The 19,230-nt window shown below is 37.8% G+C and overlaps 1 protein-coding gene across 2 annotated transcripts in view; it reads left to right on the forward strand.

Moving 5' to 3' along the window:
- Positions 1-16,081, forward strand: part of Arhgap20 (Rho GTPase activating protein 20) — a 99,065-nt gene extending 82,984 nt beyond the window's left edge. For both annotated transcript variants that reach the window (XM_004666431.3, XM_045145214.1), the window contains 3 exons: positions 9,473-9,662; positions 10,767-10,881; positions 12,139-16,081. In XM_004666431.3, the coding sequence (XP_004666488.3) occupies positions 9,473-9,662; positions 10,767-10,881; positions 12,139-13,988 (2,155 nt within the window). In that variant the 3' untranslated portion in view covers positions 13,989-16,081. The remainder of the gene's footprint in view (positions 1-9,472; positions 9,663-10,766; positions 10,882-12,138) is intronic.
- The last annotated feature ends 3,149 nt before the right edge of the window (positions 16,082-19,230 follow it).

A 19,230-nucleotide genomic window follows, 5' to 3' on the forward strand; every position in this document is an offset into this window, starting at 1 on the left:
GTCATGGGTGGTATGCTGAGGTTTTAGTTGGAGGAAGGAAATGAGGTGGCATTCCCTCCTCTTAGCCTGGAGGTATCCTCAGTGACTGTAATGGAAGGTAGTTCCAGAATCCCAGACTTAGAGTGTGGCTGGATGGGAGTGGGGATGAAGGGAGATGAATAGAGAGCTCTGGGACTCTTACATTCCATATCGGGGTTTCTTTTTAACATTTATTTAAAAAAAGAACACAAGGGGCTGGAGGGATTGCTTAGTGGTTAAGGCATTTGCTTGCAAAGATAAAGGACCCACGTTAGCCAGATGCACAAGGGGGCACATGCATCTGGAGTTTGTTTGCAGTGGCCAGAGGCACTGGTATGCCCATTGTCTCTCCTTTCTCTGTCAAATAAGTAAATAAATAAAAATATTTTTTTTTAAAAAATTGAACCCAAGGAATACTTTTGTAAGGGGGAGAGAGTGATGTAGGATTTGGGGGCTCAGGAGGAGTTCCCTAAAGTTTATGAACTCCAATTTTGGGTCTTGTCCTGTTTTAACAAGAGATTGATAAAATGGACTCAAGAAGGATAAATTATGAATTATTAAGTTTATTTAGGGGAGAAATCATAAATTGTGGGGTTTATTTAAGTGATATTGGGATCTAGGGAGAAAGCTAGAGCAGAATCATAAGCATGTGAGAAGCAGGAAACCCACAGTCATGTGGAAAACACAGCATAATCCATGAGATGCATTTAAGAGAAATGGCTGGGCAGAGCCATAAACACATGGGCAATAGAACCTAGGTGCTTATATAGATGGACTGAGAAGAAGTACAGCATCCGCCCTGAGCTTCCCCAAGGAATAACGTTAAGAGGACAAATGGTGATGATGTAAGGAAGAATGGTGGGGGAAAATATCAAAACAGAGACTGTTGAGAAATGAGTTACACAGGTAGCAGGTTCAGAGTTTAGAGAAAGTGTCCACATGGTAGATCTAGAATGTAAGAGAAATACTCATGTTGTAGACTCAGAGACTACAGGAAAATCATACAAGTAACTAAAGTGAGAAGATACCTCAGAGGCAAGCAGAAAAACTCAAACCAATGAACAGTACTCTGCTCCCTCTCCACACCTAGCTAGGTAGGTTAGGGAAGCTAGACTCAAGTATAGCCAAGCAGCACTGTGTATAGTGAAGAGAAATAGAGAGGGAATTGGAAACAGCAGAGACAGGCTTTTATAGTTCATTGAAAATGGATTCTTTCCTCAGATTAAGGTATGCTAAGGGAGATCCAAATTTTGTAGATTTGATAGGGGCAGGCTTCAGGGCCAGCCCACCTGGGTAGTGAAGGCCCTCTGTCTATGTAGCATGCTAGACTGTGTGAAGCAGGGGCACTGTGAGGCTGTTGTAGATGAGTCTGCATCAGACATGAGTTCCATTCATGCCGGGGTGAAATGGCGTCAGCTCTCTTTGGGCCTCAGTTCCTAACTGAAGCTGCCTGAAAGCAGCTAGCTTCCTTGTCTTGCTCCAAGAGGAAGGGGAAGCCTTGCGGGGTGGTGGACATCATGATCACACCTGTAACTGCTTTGTTTGAGCTGAGATAGAGACTTCCCCATTGCAGGGTTTTTGAGTCAAGGGCTCATATTTGTACTTTTGTATCAGAAGGAGAAAGAAACCATTGTGGCATGCTGTAATGATCTCGATGAATCAAGTTAGCAGAGGGCTGGTGGGGGGGGGGGCAGTCTATGACATGGTTATTAAGAAAGTAACAATATGTATTTTTGAAACCATTTTGAATTGAATCTGCTTATAGGAATAATATAAATGGAAAATAAAAACCTGAACTGGTATCATCAAAGAGGTATCTGTACTTAAGACATTGCAAAGCAGAAAATTCTCAGTAAGCATGAGGGAGCCCTGGCATGCAAGAGAACCTGAAACAAGTAAGCAAGGCTCTATGCCCAGGTCTAGCTTACAAAGAGTATGTCTAGAAGAACTATAACCCCAAACCAGACGTGTCTCTGCTGGTTACAGAGCTGTAATTTTGGCTCTGGACCTGTAATATTTAACTCTCCACAGTTACTAGAATTCATCGTTCAAGTCCTAGTAAAACAGGTGTGGCTTCCAGGAGCCTCAGGTTTTGGTTCTGTTTTATCCAGGCAGCAAATCTCCCTCTGTACACATAACATGCTGTTGTCCCTGTTTGCTAGGAGGCTTTGTCCTAGGGTCTTCCATGTGAGGCTGAATAGGCAAGAAAGAAAGCAGCTCTTCAGAGAGAAAAAGGTGGCAGCCTTTAAGAAAGAACGTGCTAGAGGCTGGAGAGATAGCTTAGCGGTTAAGCACTTGCCTGGTTCGAAGCTCAATTCCCCAGGACCCATGTAAGCCAGGTGCATAAGGTGGCACATGCATCTGGAGTTCATTTTCAGTGCTGGAGGCCCTGGCACGCCCATTCTCTCTCTCTCTCTCTCTCTCTCTCTCTCTGTCACTCTCAAATAAATAAATGAATATAAACAAAAAGGATTTTTTTAAAAAAGATATTGCTGGATCACATCAATCTAATTTTCCATTCTGTTCTAGGTCTTAATATATTTATGTAGAGAGGATAAAAGAGCATCAACACAATGAAATTTTATACAAACTTATCTATTAAAATAAGTTTTCCCATAAAAAAATAAAGCTTTTACCTAATGGGAAAATATATGGGAGCAGAACAATATTTAAGAAAACTTTATTTTTGGAAACAGAAACAAGTGTTAAATCAAACAAATAAAAGGATTTACCCAAGAAGAAAGCATAGAAATTTAGAAGTTGGGCCAGGCATGGTGGTGCATGACTTTAACCCCAGCAGTCAGGAGGCAGAGGTAGGAGGATTGCCATGAATTTGAGACCTGAGACTACATAGTGACTTCCAGGTCAGCCTGAGCTAAAATGAGAACATTCCTCAAGAGAGAGGGAGAGGGGAGGGAGAGAGAGAAAGGAAGAAAATCAGCAGTTAGATATAATTTAACTTTAGGTTTTATAGGCCTCATTTAGTAAAAAGATAAAACATAAAAGTCCTTGTTTTTAGGACATTTTTATAAGGATTAGTAAGAGCAGAACACTATTTAAAAAATCTTATTGTTATAAACAGGATCAATTATATCAAGTAAAGGCTTGATGGAAAAATGTAGAACATAAATTTCCTGTCTGTAAGTTACTTTGTAAACATTAGTAATAGGAAAGTAATATTAAAAAAAAATTAAACTAGCCAGGTGTGATGGTGCACGCCTTTAATCCCAGCACTCAGGAGGCAGAGGTACAAGGATTGCCATGAGTTCGAAGCCATCCTGAGAATGCAGTGAATTCCAGGTCAGCCTGAGCTAGAGTGAGACCCCCACCTCAAAAAAACAACAACAAAAAAAATTTAAACTTCTGATCTTGAAAATGTAATAACCATCAATAACACTTGGTGTTCCCTTTTATGTAACAAGTATATACATATATATAATACTACGTATATATAATACTACATATATATATGTATATTACAATATATATAGGTTACAAGTATATATATAATATAATATATATAGGTTACAAGTACATATATAATACAATATATATATATGCAACAAATATATATAATATAATATATATGTAACAAGTATACATATATATTTAAATATATATATATAAACTTTTTTAAAAATGAAAACCCAGAAAACTGTTTAGAAACACTTTAAGTGAAAACTCAAGATACAATATGCATATTTTCTGCCTTTCTTCACAGTTATAAATAAAGAAATAAACGGAATATATTAACAATTTGGAGACATTTTATTTGCATATTTAAATTAATCACTTAATAAAGAATTAAGCATATATAAACTTTGTTTAAAAAGGCAGTCAAAGCAGGATATAAAGTCTTGGTATCTGTTTTAAAACATTTTGGGATAATCTGTATACCTCTGTAGGTAAGGATATTAATTACTCAAGGAAAACTAAATCCAAAAATAAAACATAGGTTTGCAGAGTGGGTTCAAAAGCAAGATCCTTCAATTTGTTGCTTCTGAGATACAGCTTTCTACAAAGGATGGACACCATCTTAGGGTGAAAGGTTGGAAAACAGTGTTTCAAGCAAATGGGCCTAGAAAAGAAGCAGGGGTTGCTATCCTAATATCTGACAGAATAGACTTCAGACCAACATTAGTCAGGAAAGATAAGGAAGGTCACTTTATATTGATTAAAGGCATACTCCAACAGGACATTACAATCCTAAATATATATGCATCTAACATGGGGGCTCCCAATTTCATCAAACAGATGCTATTAGAACTAAGGTCACAGATAGCACCAAACACAGTTGTAGTGGGTTACTTCAGCCCACTCTCATCAATTGACAGGTCATCCTGGCAAAAAATAAACAGATGGGTCTGGATTAAATGAAGTCATAGAACAAATGGACCTAACAGAAACATACAGGACATTTCATCCAAATTCTGCAGAATACACATTCTTTTCAGCAGCACATGGAACATTCTCAAAAATAGAACATATATAAGGATGCAAAGCAAATCTTAAGAAATACAGGAAAATTGAAATAATGCCTTACACCCTATCTGATCACAGTGGGATCAAACTACAAATCAATAGCAAGAAAAGTTATAGAGCATACACAAAATTATAGAAACTAAACGGTACACTACTAAATGAGGAACAGGTCAATGAAGAAATCAAGAAGGAAATCAGAAAATTCATAGAGTCAAATGATAATGAGAATACAACATACCAAAACCTTTGGAACATAATGAAGAAAGTTCTAAGAGGGAAATTTATAGCTTTAAGTGCCTATATTAAGAAATTAGAAAGATTGTAAGTAAATAAATTAATGCTTCATCTTAAGACCTTGAAAAAGAATAACAAGGCAAACCAAAAATCAGATGGGAAGAAATAATAAAGAGTAGGGCAGAAATTAATAAAATATTAACCAAAAAAAAAAAAACCAAATCGGAAGAATCAATGAAACAAATAATTGGTTCTTTGGAAGGATAAACAAGATTGATAAATCTTTAGTTAATCTGACCAAAAGAAAGAGAGAAGTGATACAAGTTAATAAACCTAGAAATGAAAAGGCACCATTAAACCAGATACCAGAGCCAGGCGTGGTGGCACACGCCTTTAATCCCAGCACTTGGGAAGCAGAAGTAGGAGGATCACAATGAGTTCAAGGCCACGCTGAGACTACAGAGTGAGTTCCAGGTCAGCCTGGACTAGAATGAGATCCTACTTTGAAAAACCAAAATAAATAAATAAATAACAGATACCAGAGAAATTCAAAAAATTATAGGGACATACTATAAAAATATATAATCCACTAAGTTTGAAAATATGAAAGAAATGAATGACTTCCTTGATTTGTATGACCTACCTAGATTAAATAAAGATGAGATTAACTGCTTAAATAGAGCTATAACAAGTATGGAGATTCAAGCAATTACCATGGAAGAACTAACACCAATGCTTCTCAAACTTTTCCATAAAATAGAAAAGAAAGGAACCCTACCAAACTCCTTGTATGAAGCCAGCATCACCCTGATACTAAAACCAGGAAAAGATAGAACAAAAAAAGAAAATTACAAGCCAATCTTCTTCATGAACATATATGCAAAAATCCTCAACCAAATATTGGCAAACAGAATACAAGAATATATCAGAAAGATCATTCACCCTGGCCAAGTAGGCTTTATCCCAGAGATGCAGGGATGGTTCAATGTACATAAACTGGTAAATGTAATACATTACATAAATGGACTGAAGGACAAAAATCACATGATCATCTCATTAGATGCAGAAAATGCATTTGACAAAATCTAACATTCCTTCATGATAAAAGTCCTACAGAGACTAGGAATAGAAGGGACATATCTCAACATAATAAAGGTATTTATGACAAACCTACAGCCAACATGATACTAAATGAAGAAAAACTTGAAGCTTTTCCACTAAAACCAGGAACATTACAAAAGTGTCCACATCTCCACTTTATTTAATATAGTCCTGTAAGTCTTAGCCATAGTAATAAGGCAAGAGACACATATAATAGGGATAAAAATTGGAAAGGAAGAGATCAAGTAGTCATTTGCAGATGACAAGATTCTACACATAAAGGACTCTAAAGACTCTACCAGCAAACTCTTAGAGCTATTAAGTACATATAGCCATGTGGCAGGATGTGAAATAAACCCACAGAAATCAGTAGCCTTTCTATATGCTAACAATAACACACAGAGGATGAAAACAAATATTTGAGCTTATTTAATAAAATTGTTACTTTGTAATTTAATCTGCAAGGCAATGTTTTCAAGTAGGGTTAAAGTTTAGACTTTTGTTTACCTTTAAAATCTACCACTGTAGAAAACAGGAACATTTTTCTTTTAAAGCCAAAGTCATAGAAATGAATCAATTTTTTCTATGAATGGTTAGAGGAATTGTGGAAGCAATGAGAGAAGGAGAGAAGAAAGCAGGCAGGGAAGTTGTTAGAGTATGATGAGGACAGAACAGGAGATGTGCACTATAGCAGAGTGTCCTGAGTATAAAAGTAACATGTTTTTTTTTTCTCAGCAGCAGTAAGTTTGCTGTGTTTTTTCCTTTCCCCCCATCAAGGCAATTCATCTTGTGCCTAAGTCGATATGGCTGCTGCCATTATGACTTGTGGGCTCATGTTAGAAAAAGTGAAATCCTGTTTAGTGGCAAGTCAGGAGAAACTGGAAATCTTGTTTGATCAGAGAGGGCAGAAGCTGTATCAGGCAGACACCCTTTCACAGCAGAGAAAAATTGCATTGCAGTGAAAGACTTGCAAAGGTAGAAAAAAATACTGGAAACTGGTTTAAAGTAGAAGCAGCAGAGCAAGAAAGAGAATAATGCCCACAGGTTAAAGAGGAACTTAGAAAGGGGACTGGAGTTGACATTTTGCAATTGCTTCCTGATGAAAGAATACTGTGAAGAGAGAACCACTGAGGGTAACTTCTGAGAGAAGTGTGGAAAGTACTAGCAGTCGGTCAGGTTAGGAGAAATAAGGGGGTATAAGTACCCTTATACTCCCTTAAATCTCCCAAGTGTGTGATTCAAGGCCACAGAGAAAGTAATCACAGGGTAGAGAGAACAAAATATTTATACCTCTCCTGGGTGAGAGGCAGTGGGCTCCCAGACCCTGCTCAGGGGATAGTCAACTGAGTCAACATTGAGGTTTCCCAAACACAGGTGTCCTGACAACCTAATTCACCAAAGAATGGGGCTGGTGTTGAATGCCAAAAAAGCCATGGCAAAGAAAGAAAGAGGGAAGGAGATGACTAGGGCAAGAAAGCAGTTTGTTCTTACCATACCTCTGTATCTGAGGTGCACACAATATGTCAGTTTTGGGGTTTGCAAATAAAAAACAGACAATTTCTTGGTTTTAAGACTTTATTGTAAAAAGAGAAAGAAAAAGGGATAGAAAGAGAAAAAAGATGGGGTGCTTGCACTTGAAAGAAGAAGGGACCAAGACAGTGTGAGAGAAAGAGAAAGTAGGGGTGCATGCATCTTGCCCCAAATCTCACTCTTTCTCACTTGGCATTAAATAAAATCTTGGGACCAAGAAACTGTCTGGGTCCTATCTATTGTAAAACTCAAACCTTACAAGTTTGATGTAAAGTGTTCAGAGACAGCATAAAATTCGGAACTCTTTGCTCATTGTCTAAAACATTATACTGCAAAAGCACTTAAATGATTTAAAATTTTTTTTGTTTTATGTTTATTTATTTGAAAGTGACAGACAGAGAAAGAGGCAGAGAGAGAGAGAGAGAGAGAGAGAGAGAATGGGCACGCCAGGGCCTCCAGCCACTGCAGATGAACTCCAGACGCATGTGCCCCCTTGTGCATCTGGCTAACGTGGGACCTGGGGAACCGAGCCTCGAACCGGGGTCCTTAGGCTTCACAGGCAAGCGCTTAACCGCTAAGCCATCTCTCCAGCCCTACTTAAATGATTTTTAATGTGAAATTATTGCCCTCTGCAACAATGACTTCCTCATTGCTGGGACAAAACACCCAGTCAGAAGCAATTTACGGGAGGAAAAGGTTTATTTCTGTTTACAGTTTCAAGGAGACGTTTGTCACGGCAGGGGAAGCATGGTGTAACAGACAGCAGGCGTTGCATCGCGTCACCGTGGCAGGCAGGAAGGACTCTGAGTCATCTGCCACTGAACATTTCGTGGGCTGAACTAACAAATTCAAGGTCTACCCTCAGACACACCTCCACCAGCAAGACTCCATAACCTTCTCAGACTGCCACCAGATTGGAACAAAATATTCAAAACACATGAGGCTGTGGGGGACATTTCACATTAAAACCACCACACCCTCAAATAAGCATGAAATAAACGTAGATAAAAGTTTTATTTAAATTAATAAAGAATAAATAGCATAACCCACTCACAGGAGATTTCAGAGTACCACAACTTATTAAAGTTAAATTGGCAATGCTAACATTTACAAATCAATATAAAACTGGTGTTTTCTCAGGCTAGTTAGGCTAACCAATTGTCCATCCACCACACAAAATTGAATTTTATAGACAAGGATTTAGTACACCACTATCAGTTACCTATCAGTCAGTTGTAAAATACCCTAAAGGCTTAGCACCCTTATAGAATCAGATAACCTGAAAGCATATGCTCTATGCTTTATTTTCCTCTGAATACACCTAGTCATCTTTTGGTCTATGCCCATCTTACCCTTATCAGCTAGGGTCACCTTTAGTCTATTTTATTGAATAATGGCCTCAGCTATATGTGCAACAGGCAACAAATTACCTTCTTTCCCAAGTTGTGGGTTCTTATAGAAAAAAAGCATCTCTGTATCATTGTGTGTGTGTATTTTGTCTGGATGGTAGTAAAATTATATTTGGTAAGTGATCATTTAAAATCTTTATCATCTATAAAATGGACAGTGGAAAATATACTACTGTACTACTCTAAGCTTGACTTATACATGAAAGTGATACCAGTAAGATAGATTTGGAACATGACCTTGAAGCCAGCTGGATCAGTGTATATCTCTCACAATGGACCTAAAAGTCTTAATGATTAAGGCTAAGGTTCTCCACAATATGCAGCATTCTTGCATTGCTACTTGGAAATGAGGGAGTACTTTAATCTTATCAGAAGGCTTTTGTGCATCTTGTTTGAGAATATTATAAAATGTTGCAGGATTTTCCTAAGCTAAAATACATTGTACTAGTGTTCTTGGAAAAACATCAGGCATTATATTTGAAACATTTTCTGCATTCTTTTACATTTTTGTTGAACTACAAGACTAAGTACAAAAGAAATCAGTGCATATTTTCTCTACATCTGAATGCTAGTCCTTACTTTGCATGACTCCACATTAACTGAAATGCTGATACATCTGAACAGTGTTCTTGATTTGCCTTTTTGATTTATAGTTCTCCATGCAAAGTGAGAGTTATCTTGTGTTTTTCTGTCCTCAGGCTATTAGACCAGCTTCCCAGAGCCAATGTTGTTTTCCTCAAGTATCTGTTTGGGGTGTTACACAGCATTGAACAGCACTCCATGTCCAACCAGATGACTGCATTTAACTTAGCTGTATGTATTGCTCCAAGTATTCTTTGGCCTCCTGCTTCTTCCAGCCCAGAAGTAGAAAATGAATTTACAAAAAAGGTAAGGAATTTCTTTTTTGTTTTGGTGTGTGTGTAAGAGAGATGTCTTGGGGAATCAGTTTCCATTTTGAAACTGAAATTCATGGCATTTTGCAAAACATTTTTTAAGCATTATTTTTATTTATTTATTGAAGAGAGATTGGGCATGCCAGCACCTCCAGCCCCTGCAAACAAACTCTAGATGCATGTGCCCCCAGCCTTGCAAAATGTTTCTTAAGTGACTATCCCTTCCTGAGAGACTATAGGAAGGTGATGCTAAACAGAATAACATTGGTTGTTACTTCTTTTTTCCTTTCAAGGAAACTGAACAATAGACCTAATTCAAACCAGAGAGTGACAAGAAAGCAGGTGAAGAGAAAAAACTAGGCCCTGAATTTAGATAAGCCAAAGTCCAATTCTTGGTCCCACCATTTGCCATATACATTGTTGGGTGAAGTTAGTTACAGTAGTTTACTGTCCTCATCTGAAAAATAGATGGTGATAATGTGGAAGTTAATTGATTATTATGCCCTTCCCATGTCTGTTAGTAGGGTTTTTGAAATACAAGTTCATTTCATTTCTAGAATTGCTCCTGCCTTGATCCCTCAACTATGGGAGCATGATGATAAACCATGCAGGGACAAAAATATCACAAGTGTTCTTTCTACCTATCCTTCTCGTTCATCTTATACTATAGAAAAGCCTTCTTCCCAAGCTTGTGCCAGTCTGCCCTTGACACAAGAAATATTTTCATTAGTCCTTATCAATAATACTAGACTAAAGTTTTAATAACAAAGTCTATTTTTTTGCCCAAAACACCCTATGGATAAACTTAAATTACCCTCCTTTTGAAGACAGAGCTGTTGATATAAAATATTAATGTTATACCAATGCCACAAGTAACTTTTGCTTACTATTTAAAATTAATGCTTGTGCCCAGTCTACTTTTGTGTTACAGGTTTTTAGAGAAAATTTTATATACCTTTTTATTACCTTTAAAATATGAAATTTTTCTCCATATTTTTTACATTATCAGTTAAAAATCAGGATTCATATATATGAATGTGATTTACAAGCCTATTACATGAAAAGTAGTACTTTAATCTTGTCTTTTTTGTATATATAGGTTTCACTTCTTATACAATTTCTGATTGAAAATTGCTGTAGAATATTTGGAGAAGAAATCACTTCTCTCTTGGGAGAGGTTTCAGTGAGAAACGACATTAGAGAGAATGCCTCAGGTATTTTGAAGAAGTAGACTGTGTTTTGTAAGAAAGTTGTCTGTAATGATGTTGGGCCTGCTGACAGGACAGAGTGTGTTAAAAATGTGGTGGGAGCAAGGTGTATATGTGTATAAGATGAGGTCCCAGCCTTGAGAAAGTTGTCATTATGATAGTTTGAACCTTTTTCCCAAATAAATTTTATGAATAACTCTAGCACAAATTAGAACTGCAGTAGTTGAAACTGGAGTAGAAGGTCTAAAGGCAGTAGAAAAAGGCCTGGGGTTTCCCTTTCTTCCTCCTCCTGGTGGACCCTGTGAATTCTAGTGTACTATGAAACATTTTGAAAACTAGTAACATTGTTGGGGCACTCTGCATTCACAGATAAACAACTTCCAGAATAATTTTCTATAGCACCAATTACTAGTTGTAGCAGTTACCTTCTTGTTGCTGGAACAAAACACCCAAACCAAAAGCAAATGATGGTAGGAAAGGGTTTATTTTAGGTTTTCAATTTCGAGGAGAACTTTCATCATGGTGGAGAAAGCATGGCAGAGCAGGCAGCTAGGGTGTCACATCTTCACACAGAGCAGGAAGTCAGTCATCTGAGTGAGCCAGTGGGATTGGACTAATCAACCTAAAGACCCACCCTCAGTGACACACCTCCTACAACAAGGCTCCACTGGCCAGCTACTGAATAGGAAGCTTAATCACATACACTTGAGGTTATGGGGAACATTTTAGATTTAAATCAACACTAGTTATAATTTCTCTGACCAATTCTTCTATGCCACTTGACACCAGTACTTCATGTATAACAATAATGTTTAGCTTTTATGGCAGTTGTAAAGCAAAGCAGTGATTATGATTGTAAAGTTTTGTAAAAGAAATTGGTAGTAAATAGTTTCACCAAAACTAGAGTTTTTCTCTTTGTATTTTAACATGGATTGTTCTGTGGGTAATTAAAGACGTGCATAAAATCTAGGTATACTATCATTTACTTGCCATTTCTTGGTCTTGTGGCATATTCATTTCTTTGAGAAAAATCTTCCCTAGGAAAACCCGTTGCATTAGCAACTCGTGAATCTAGGACATACCAACACACTTTCTGTCTTCTGCAATAATAGGGGATGACTATGAAGGATTCTTCCCTTCTTAACAGCAGGAATTTAAACATTGTATATGAATAAAGCATTAAATTATCATTGTTTTTAAAGGAAGCATGAGCTTTATTTGTAGTGAGTAAAAATATTTACCATAGTTTGATTTTGTTTGCAGATATTTCTTGCTTCCAAATGAATGACTCTTCCTATGACAGCTTGGAGAATGAGCTAAATGAGGATGTTGATGCTCCATGTAGTGACTTGGTGAAGAAACTTGGCCAGGGGAGCAGAAGCATGGATTCTGTTTTAACTCTCAGTGACTATGACCTTGACCAGCCAGAGGTGGAAGGCCTTTTAACACTGAGCGATTTTGACTTAGATCAGTCCAAAGACGAACATATCCAACTCAACCAACCTCTTGAGTCCAAGCCAGGGAATGTTTTTGTAACCTGCAGAAAAGTTTCACTGGGGGAGCATTCCAGGACTCCATCTGGCATGTGTACACCCAGCTACCTGTCCACAGTGGCTGCAGATACTCCAAAAGTCCCTCGGCGACATCGGCGCTGTTCAGAGCCCAGCATTGACTATCTAGATGCAAAGCTTTCCTATCTCAGGGAGTTTTACCAGAAAAAACTACGCAAGTCCAGCTGTGATGCAGTACTCTCTAAAAAAGATGAAGATTTCCTTAAACAGAATCAACCCCTCAAGAAAGGGGACAAGACATGTGTTAAGCAGAGTTTAGTTGTGGGCACTGATAACAGCAAGAAAAATGGCACTAATGAAAATATCAAGGAGAAAACTTTATCTGGTACTGAAGGCTCTCATATGACTCGTTTTACAAAGTCCAAGCCAGTGGCTATTTCTGTGGCATCTTGCAGTCATATGTCCTCCCAGAATCATTCCAGGAACCGACCTTTTGATGCAGATACATCTGGATACTCACCACCACATACAGCAGATGCCCTCAAGAGCTCAAGGGCATACCGACGCTGTTCAGAGCCCAGTATTGATGATCAGAACTGCAAACTGTCCTATCTCAGGGGGATTTATTCAAAGAAACAGCATAAAACCAACTGTGAGGCTGGTTTCTTACATGGAGAAGAGGATTATCTCAAAAGGCACAAGTCTTTGCAGATGGAGGGGCAGAAGCTTATTAATCAAAGTTTGGTCATGGGCATTGAGGTGGGTAAAAGTAGTGCTACAAACCAAAGCACTGAGAAGGTTTTACCCCCACGACTAACACTTTGTCCAAGGACTAGCTATTCTAGTTTGTCGTCCCCAGGCACATCCCCCTCCGGTTCATCAGTGAGCTCCCAAGACAGTGCATTTTCTCAGATTTCTGAACACTCTGTGTTTACGCCCACTGAAACTTCCTCGCCAGTAGATTGCACTTTTCGGACTCAGAGAAAACAGGAAGAGCTTTCTTCTGACTTAAACAGTTCCAGCCTCATTTCTAGAATGCCTGGCCCCTCACGAGGACTGGCCAGCAGCCATCTGACTTACATAAAAAAGGACCCTGTAGAGCAGTATTCACAAATACATTCTGTAACTCTTCACCCTAGCGCATGGTTGAGAAGTGGTTTGGTCACTTTGAAAAACTGGTCCCTAAAAAAGAAAACAAAAGTAGCCAGACCAGAAGCAAAGAATATTGGCTTCCTAAAAGAATCTCCAGAGTCACCTTCACACTCTTCTGGGATTCAGGAAGCCAGCTCACTACAAGAGAGGCAGAAAGACATAGACCTGAGAGCAGCTGGAGGACTTGTAACTGTGCAGACAGCCCCTGGGTACAGTTCCTGTGCCTGTCAGGACTCAGAGCACCACTCCAGCTCTCCATTGAGTCCAGTGGAAAGCAGACTCAAGCTTTGTATGAAGGCACATGAGGAAGGAGAGAGTGGAGGGCAGTGCTCTTTTGACAACCCTTGGGAAGGAGCTTCATCCAGCTCTGCGACTGTGGATGATGGGACTAGCACAGATGCAGGGCCGACGGCAGTTTGTGATGACGACAGCGACGGGACAGACATTTGACCAAAGACTTACTCAGTTAGAATCTAATGTCTGAGTACAGGAATATGGCTAATAATAACACAAAGACAGTAATTCTTATGGCCCCTTGTAAACATATCTGGGATAGGTAGCATAAGGATAATCGTTGCTAACACTTAGAACAGTCTCATTGTTGAGATTACTTGGCAAAATGTTACACTAAAAAGTTTAATCACCTAAAATTTTGGAAGGCTTTCTGTGCACTAATAGGAGGCTAGAGAAGCATCTTCCATAGAATAAACCTGCTTATGTCAATAACCTGTGAAATGAGTGTCTTGAGGATACCAGGATATCATAAATGAAAAGCCAGGGACAGAGAAAGGGGAACCGTAGAGTTCAACTTTTTCTGTGCCACGGGATGTCCTTAATAAGTAGTTAAGAACCGAAGCAGTAAGAAGAAAAGATGTATGGTCATTAGTGAAATCACCTAAGACTTTTCCCAAAGTCAAAGGCAGTGGTTGCTTCTGTAGTATTTGCTAGTCACATGTTTTTACCAAGATCATCCTAGCAATGAGCACAGTGATACTGCTAGAGTACATGGATACCATGACACCAGTTTTTTAACTTGATGTCTTGGTTGGTTTATTTTTCATTAGTGTTGAATTGATTTTTTCAAAGTCTCCAGGAAGCAAAGCTGTAAAGAAAAGCAAGGAAATGCCAGCTTGTTTCAGTTTCCTTCCCAAAGACAACTGTGCTAAGAACATGCTACAGCAATATGAGTCTTCATTTTAGGAAAGTGACCTCCTGATAGTACTTGTTATCTTAGTGTAGAAAAAAAAAGGCTGTCTTAAAAATTCAATAAATGATATTGTAAAATAAATTTTCCCTGGGTAACCAATCTAAGAGGCAGGATTGCAGAGAAACAATAAAAAGATGCCATGTTTTTCCATGTTGATAGCCATATTTAGTAATTAAGAAAAGTCTGTTACTGTTTTGATATTAGCAAGAAAATGCCACTAGTAGAAACAAGTTTATATGAAGGAAATCATGTAAAACTTTTCATAATTTCCCATACAGTGGGTAGAGATTATCCACACTAAAAAATTTGTGTCCTAGCAGGACATGAAGATGCCACAGAAATGGCCACTCTGCTTCTGAATTCCTTTGACCTTCAATACTACACAGGTATATTTTCTCACCTATAAGAAGTTGCCTGGCACTTATGTGATGTCCTCACTTTCCCATTAAAAAAGGGACTTCTCTCTAACAAGCTAACTTACTCCAAACTGTCATGTCAGTTGTTCTTCCCCTCTCCTAAAGGTTGCATTAACAGTTGTAAGATAGAAAGTGTTTAAGAAGTTATTTCAGTATTAGTTATAGGTGCTACCTACCTCTTGGGGACATGGCCCTGTTTTCCCTAATCATTATAATTAACTTTAGAATTCTGTGTCCAAAGAGTGCTTCATTACACTGGCCATCTCAATCAGATGTGAAAAGATTTCACCTTATAACAAACCACTTCCATATTAAGACTAATATGTGCCCATATACATCTTTTGTAGTATAATATATAAAGTTAGCAGGGGCTACCCTTCCCCCTTAGGGCATACTACTGTCAGAATTGCAAGATGTGAATTAAAATCTTATGGCTTGGAATGCCTTTCTGGAAGAAATTATTTCTTACCAAAAATAATAAGTCTTAACAGTTTTTTTTTTTCATATTGGCAAATATAAAATCAGCCACCCAATTTGAAGCATAGAAGAAAATAGTTGGTAAGTTTCTTTGACAACCATCCCCACTCTGTGTTCTTTTAGATACTTCTATAATAATGTGAATAGTCTGTTAATATTGCTGTAAAGTATTGTATGATTTGAAGACCGACAACATGTTTTATTATGCTCCATCAATCTATAATATATTAGACTTATTCTTTATCTAAAATGCTTTGAGTTTGTATAATATATCAACAAATTTTATTACCATATGTTATGTAATAAATGTGTATTTTTGTACTTGCAGAAACTGCTGCTAACTTTTAAAGTTGTTTGGTTTTCAAGGCACTGATAATGGATATGTATGAAGTCTATGCTGTCTGTTAAATAAAATGACATTCTGCAATTAACAGTCCCACAAAGCAGTACTGACTTTGCAGCATTGTTTTGGTCAGTGAGCATTGATATTACATACAACTGTTTCTCTCGACAAAAAAAACTATACTTCTTGTTACCCTTATATTTTTAAAAATATTATTTGCCAAACAAGCTATTTTGATAAATAGTCTTGATTTTGTCAGGAAATACATTTTCATTGCTCTGCTGGAGGGATATACATTACTATATTCATATGCCAAGACAACTATTAGCTCAGTTTAATTGTATGAGATTTTTCTCTCAAGTTTGACCAATGTGACTAATGAACCCTGTTGGTATTAGACACACATCAGGACATCATTTCTGTTGGGGTAATATAATTTGGTTAAACATGACTGCTTTCTTATGACTGTTGCATATTTGCCTTCTTGGAGTTCAAGGTCTCCTCTGCATAATCACCATTTCAAAGGTAATCAGAAAATACAGCCTTAGTCTATCAAATTATTTGCTTACGCTGGTAAGGAAAGACTACAACTCCATTTTCACAAATGTTAATACTTACATTTTGGCAATGTTTACACACATGGATGTTAATTTCTATCTCAATGTTAGATAAGCACAAAGATAATTTTGCTTTTAATGATACCTCAATCTAATTGTAAATTAAGCTATCTTCATGTTCTTCTACTTTTCATGGCATAACATTAAATCATAAGGACCTCATATCCTTAACCCAATAACAAATTTCTTTTAGCAAATTAAGCTTCATTCCCTGAATGATAAAGTTGAGTCAAGCATTTGCTTTTTTAAAATCACTTAAATTTCTTTAAGTTTGTCATGAAGCTTTCTCATAAGCCAAATTCACTATTGAAAGAAAGAGTACTTGTGTCTTAACACTACCTGGCCTAAGACCTACTGTGCTTCTGAGCCACCATAGTGTTTGTTTTTTTCTATTTTTAATACAGAAAACACCTTGAGCTTCATCTTTATCCATAAAGTGTCAAACATTTTAGGAGAATTGATAGGAGGCTCTGGGTGGTAGTATTAAGTTAGGATGTTGTTCTTTAAGTGTTTCTCATTGTGCAGCAGCAGGGCAAGTATAAAGTATACATTTTTAAATAATTCAAAATGTTTTCCTAACATTTTCAATTGCCAGAGGTGCTTTTGAGAATCTAATTTCTCCTGAAAAATATAAAATACTGGCTGTGTAGATATTAAGATTTAAATACCACTAGCTTTATTCTATGTTTTAGGTTATAATAACTTTGAATTAAATTGAGAAATTTTTCTTTTGTATCCCTGTATAGCTCATCCAGGCAGTGGTAGGGTTGGTTCCTCTCTGGTAATTAACTGTGGTGCCTGTGGAGAATCTAGGCTTCAGGCTCCATACCATAGTTCTGCCTCTGTCTCCAAAGCTTGCATTGTTCTTGGTGTGCTTCTGAACATACTCTATCTAGACCTTGGTTGAATCTCTGCAGCCCAGACTCTCCAGCTTATTGTTCCCAGGGTGTTTGTGTCCAGGAGGGGAGAGTATCTCCTTGGCAGCCACTATTTACCTGAGATCCTGATTCTTCTACTTTCTTCAACAGGAATAGGCTCTATTGCTGTTTACCCTGCTTGTATTATGTTTCACTGGCCACATAGGTGGCTTCTAATCCACATTCTTATGTAGAAGTCCTGCTGTTTCTCTCTTGAGCTCAGTATGATTACCTTTAATGAGTAATTCATCTAATACTTTCCTCTCCCTCATTTGCTACATCATCTAGTAGGAAGATTCTCAGTATTCATGGATTTTGATATCGTCTGCTACTCAGTTACTCCACTCTTATGCAAAAATAAAAAACATTCCTGAAAAATTACAGGCAGAAATGATCCCATGATGTGGTAGAGATGAGGAATTTCTTTAAGCATCAATTTTGTTTACCTGGAGTAATAAATTATATCATAATTTTAGAGCTAATTTAATTCTTATAAAAAGGTTATAAGAGGAATTTCTAAATAAACTTCACAATTTAATTCCAGCCTATTTTTTTTTTAATCCGGGTGTGGTGGCGCACACCTTTTTTTTTTTTTTAATTTTTTATTTATTTATTTGAGAGCGACAGACACAGAGAGAAAGACAGGTAGAGGGAGAGAGAGAGAATGGGCGCACCAGGGCTTCCAGCCTCTGCAAATGAACTCCAGACACATGTGCCCCCTTGTGCATCTGGCTAACGTGGGACCTGGGGAACCGAGCCTCCAACCGGGGTCCTTAGGCTTCACAGGCAGGCACTGAACCGCTAAGCCATCTCTCCAGCCCTCCAGTCTATTTTTTGAAATGTGAACATACTTTCTCATACTTCTGACTCTTCATAATTTGGTCCTTTTTTTCCCCTCCTTTTCCCACATAATTCTCCTTCACTAACTATTGATACTTTTATGTCTAAATCTTTGAAATACTTTTTTTTTTCCCCAATCAGTACCTTAAGTGCCTCTGTCTCTGAGTCTTATGAAAACATATGTGAAGTACACAGGTATTTCTACTGCAAGTTAACAAGACTGCTGACAAATTTTAAGTTACTGGTCAAACTCCTCCAAAAATCTTAATGGAGACCATTGATTTAAATAAGACAACTCATCAGAAAGAATGGGGAGGGGAATAAAAATTGGAGCATGTATCGATCCTTGCAGATGTGCAAAAGGGAACAAACAGACAACAAGCCACAATGACACTTCCACAAGCTCACAACTCTTCAGTATTAGAAACAAAATACAAGATTGCTGACATAGCAGAAAAATACTTCAGCATACTACCTTTAGGGAAAGTTTGATAATCATATAGAGGACCCAGATGAATAAAGTTAGGAAATTAAATAAGAAAGCAAAACGAATGATATGGTGTGGTGGTTTGATTCAGGTGTCCCCCATAAATTTAGATGTTCTGAATGCTAGGTTCCCAGCTAATGGAGATTTGGGAATTAATGCCTCCTGGAGGGAGTGTATTGTTGGGGGCAGGCTCATGGGTGTTATAGCCAGTTTGGCACACTCTCCTATTGCTGTGGTCTACCTTATGTTGGCCAGGGGGTGATGTCCCTCCACCATTCATGGCATCTTTTCCCCTTGCCATAGTGGAGCTTCCCCTGGAGCCAGTAAGACAAAATAAACCTCTTTTTCCCAGAAGCTGCTCTTGGTTGGGTGATTTCTACCAGCAATG

This window comes from Jaculus jaculus, chromosome 3 (genome assembly GCF_020740685.1).
Source record: "Jaculus jaculus isolate mJacJac1 chromosome 3, mJacJac1.mat.Y.cur, whole genome shotgun sequence".
NCBI lineage: Eukaryota > Metazoa > Chordata > Mammalia > Rodentia > Dipodidae > Jaculus > Jaculus jaculus.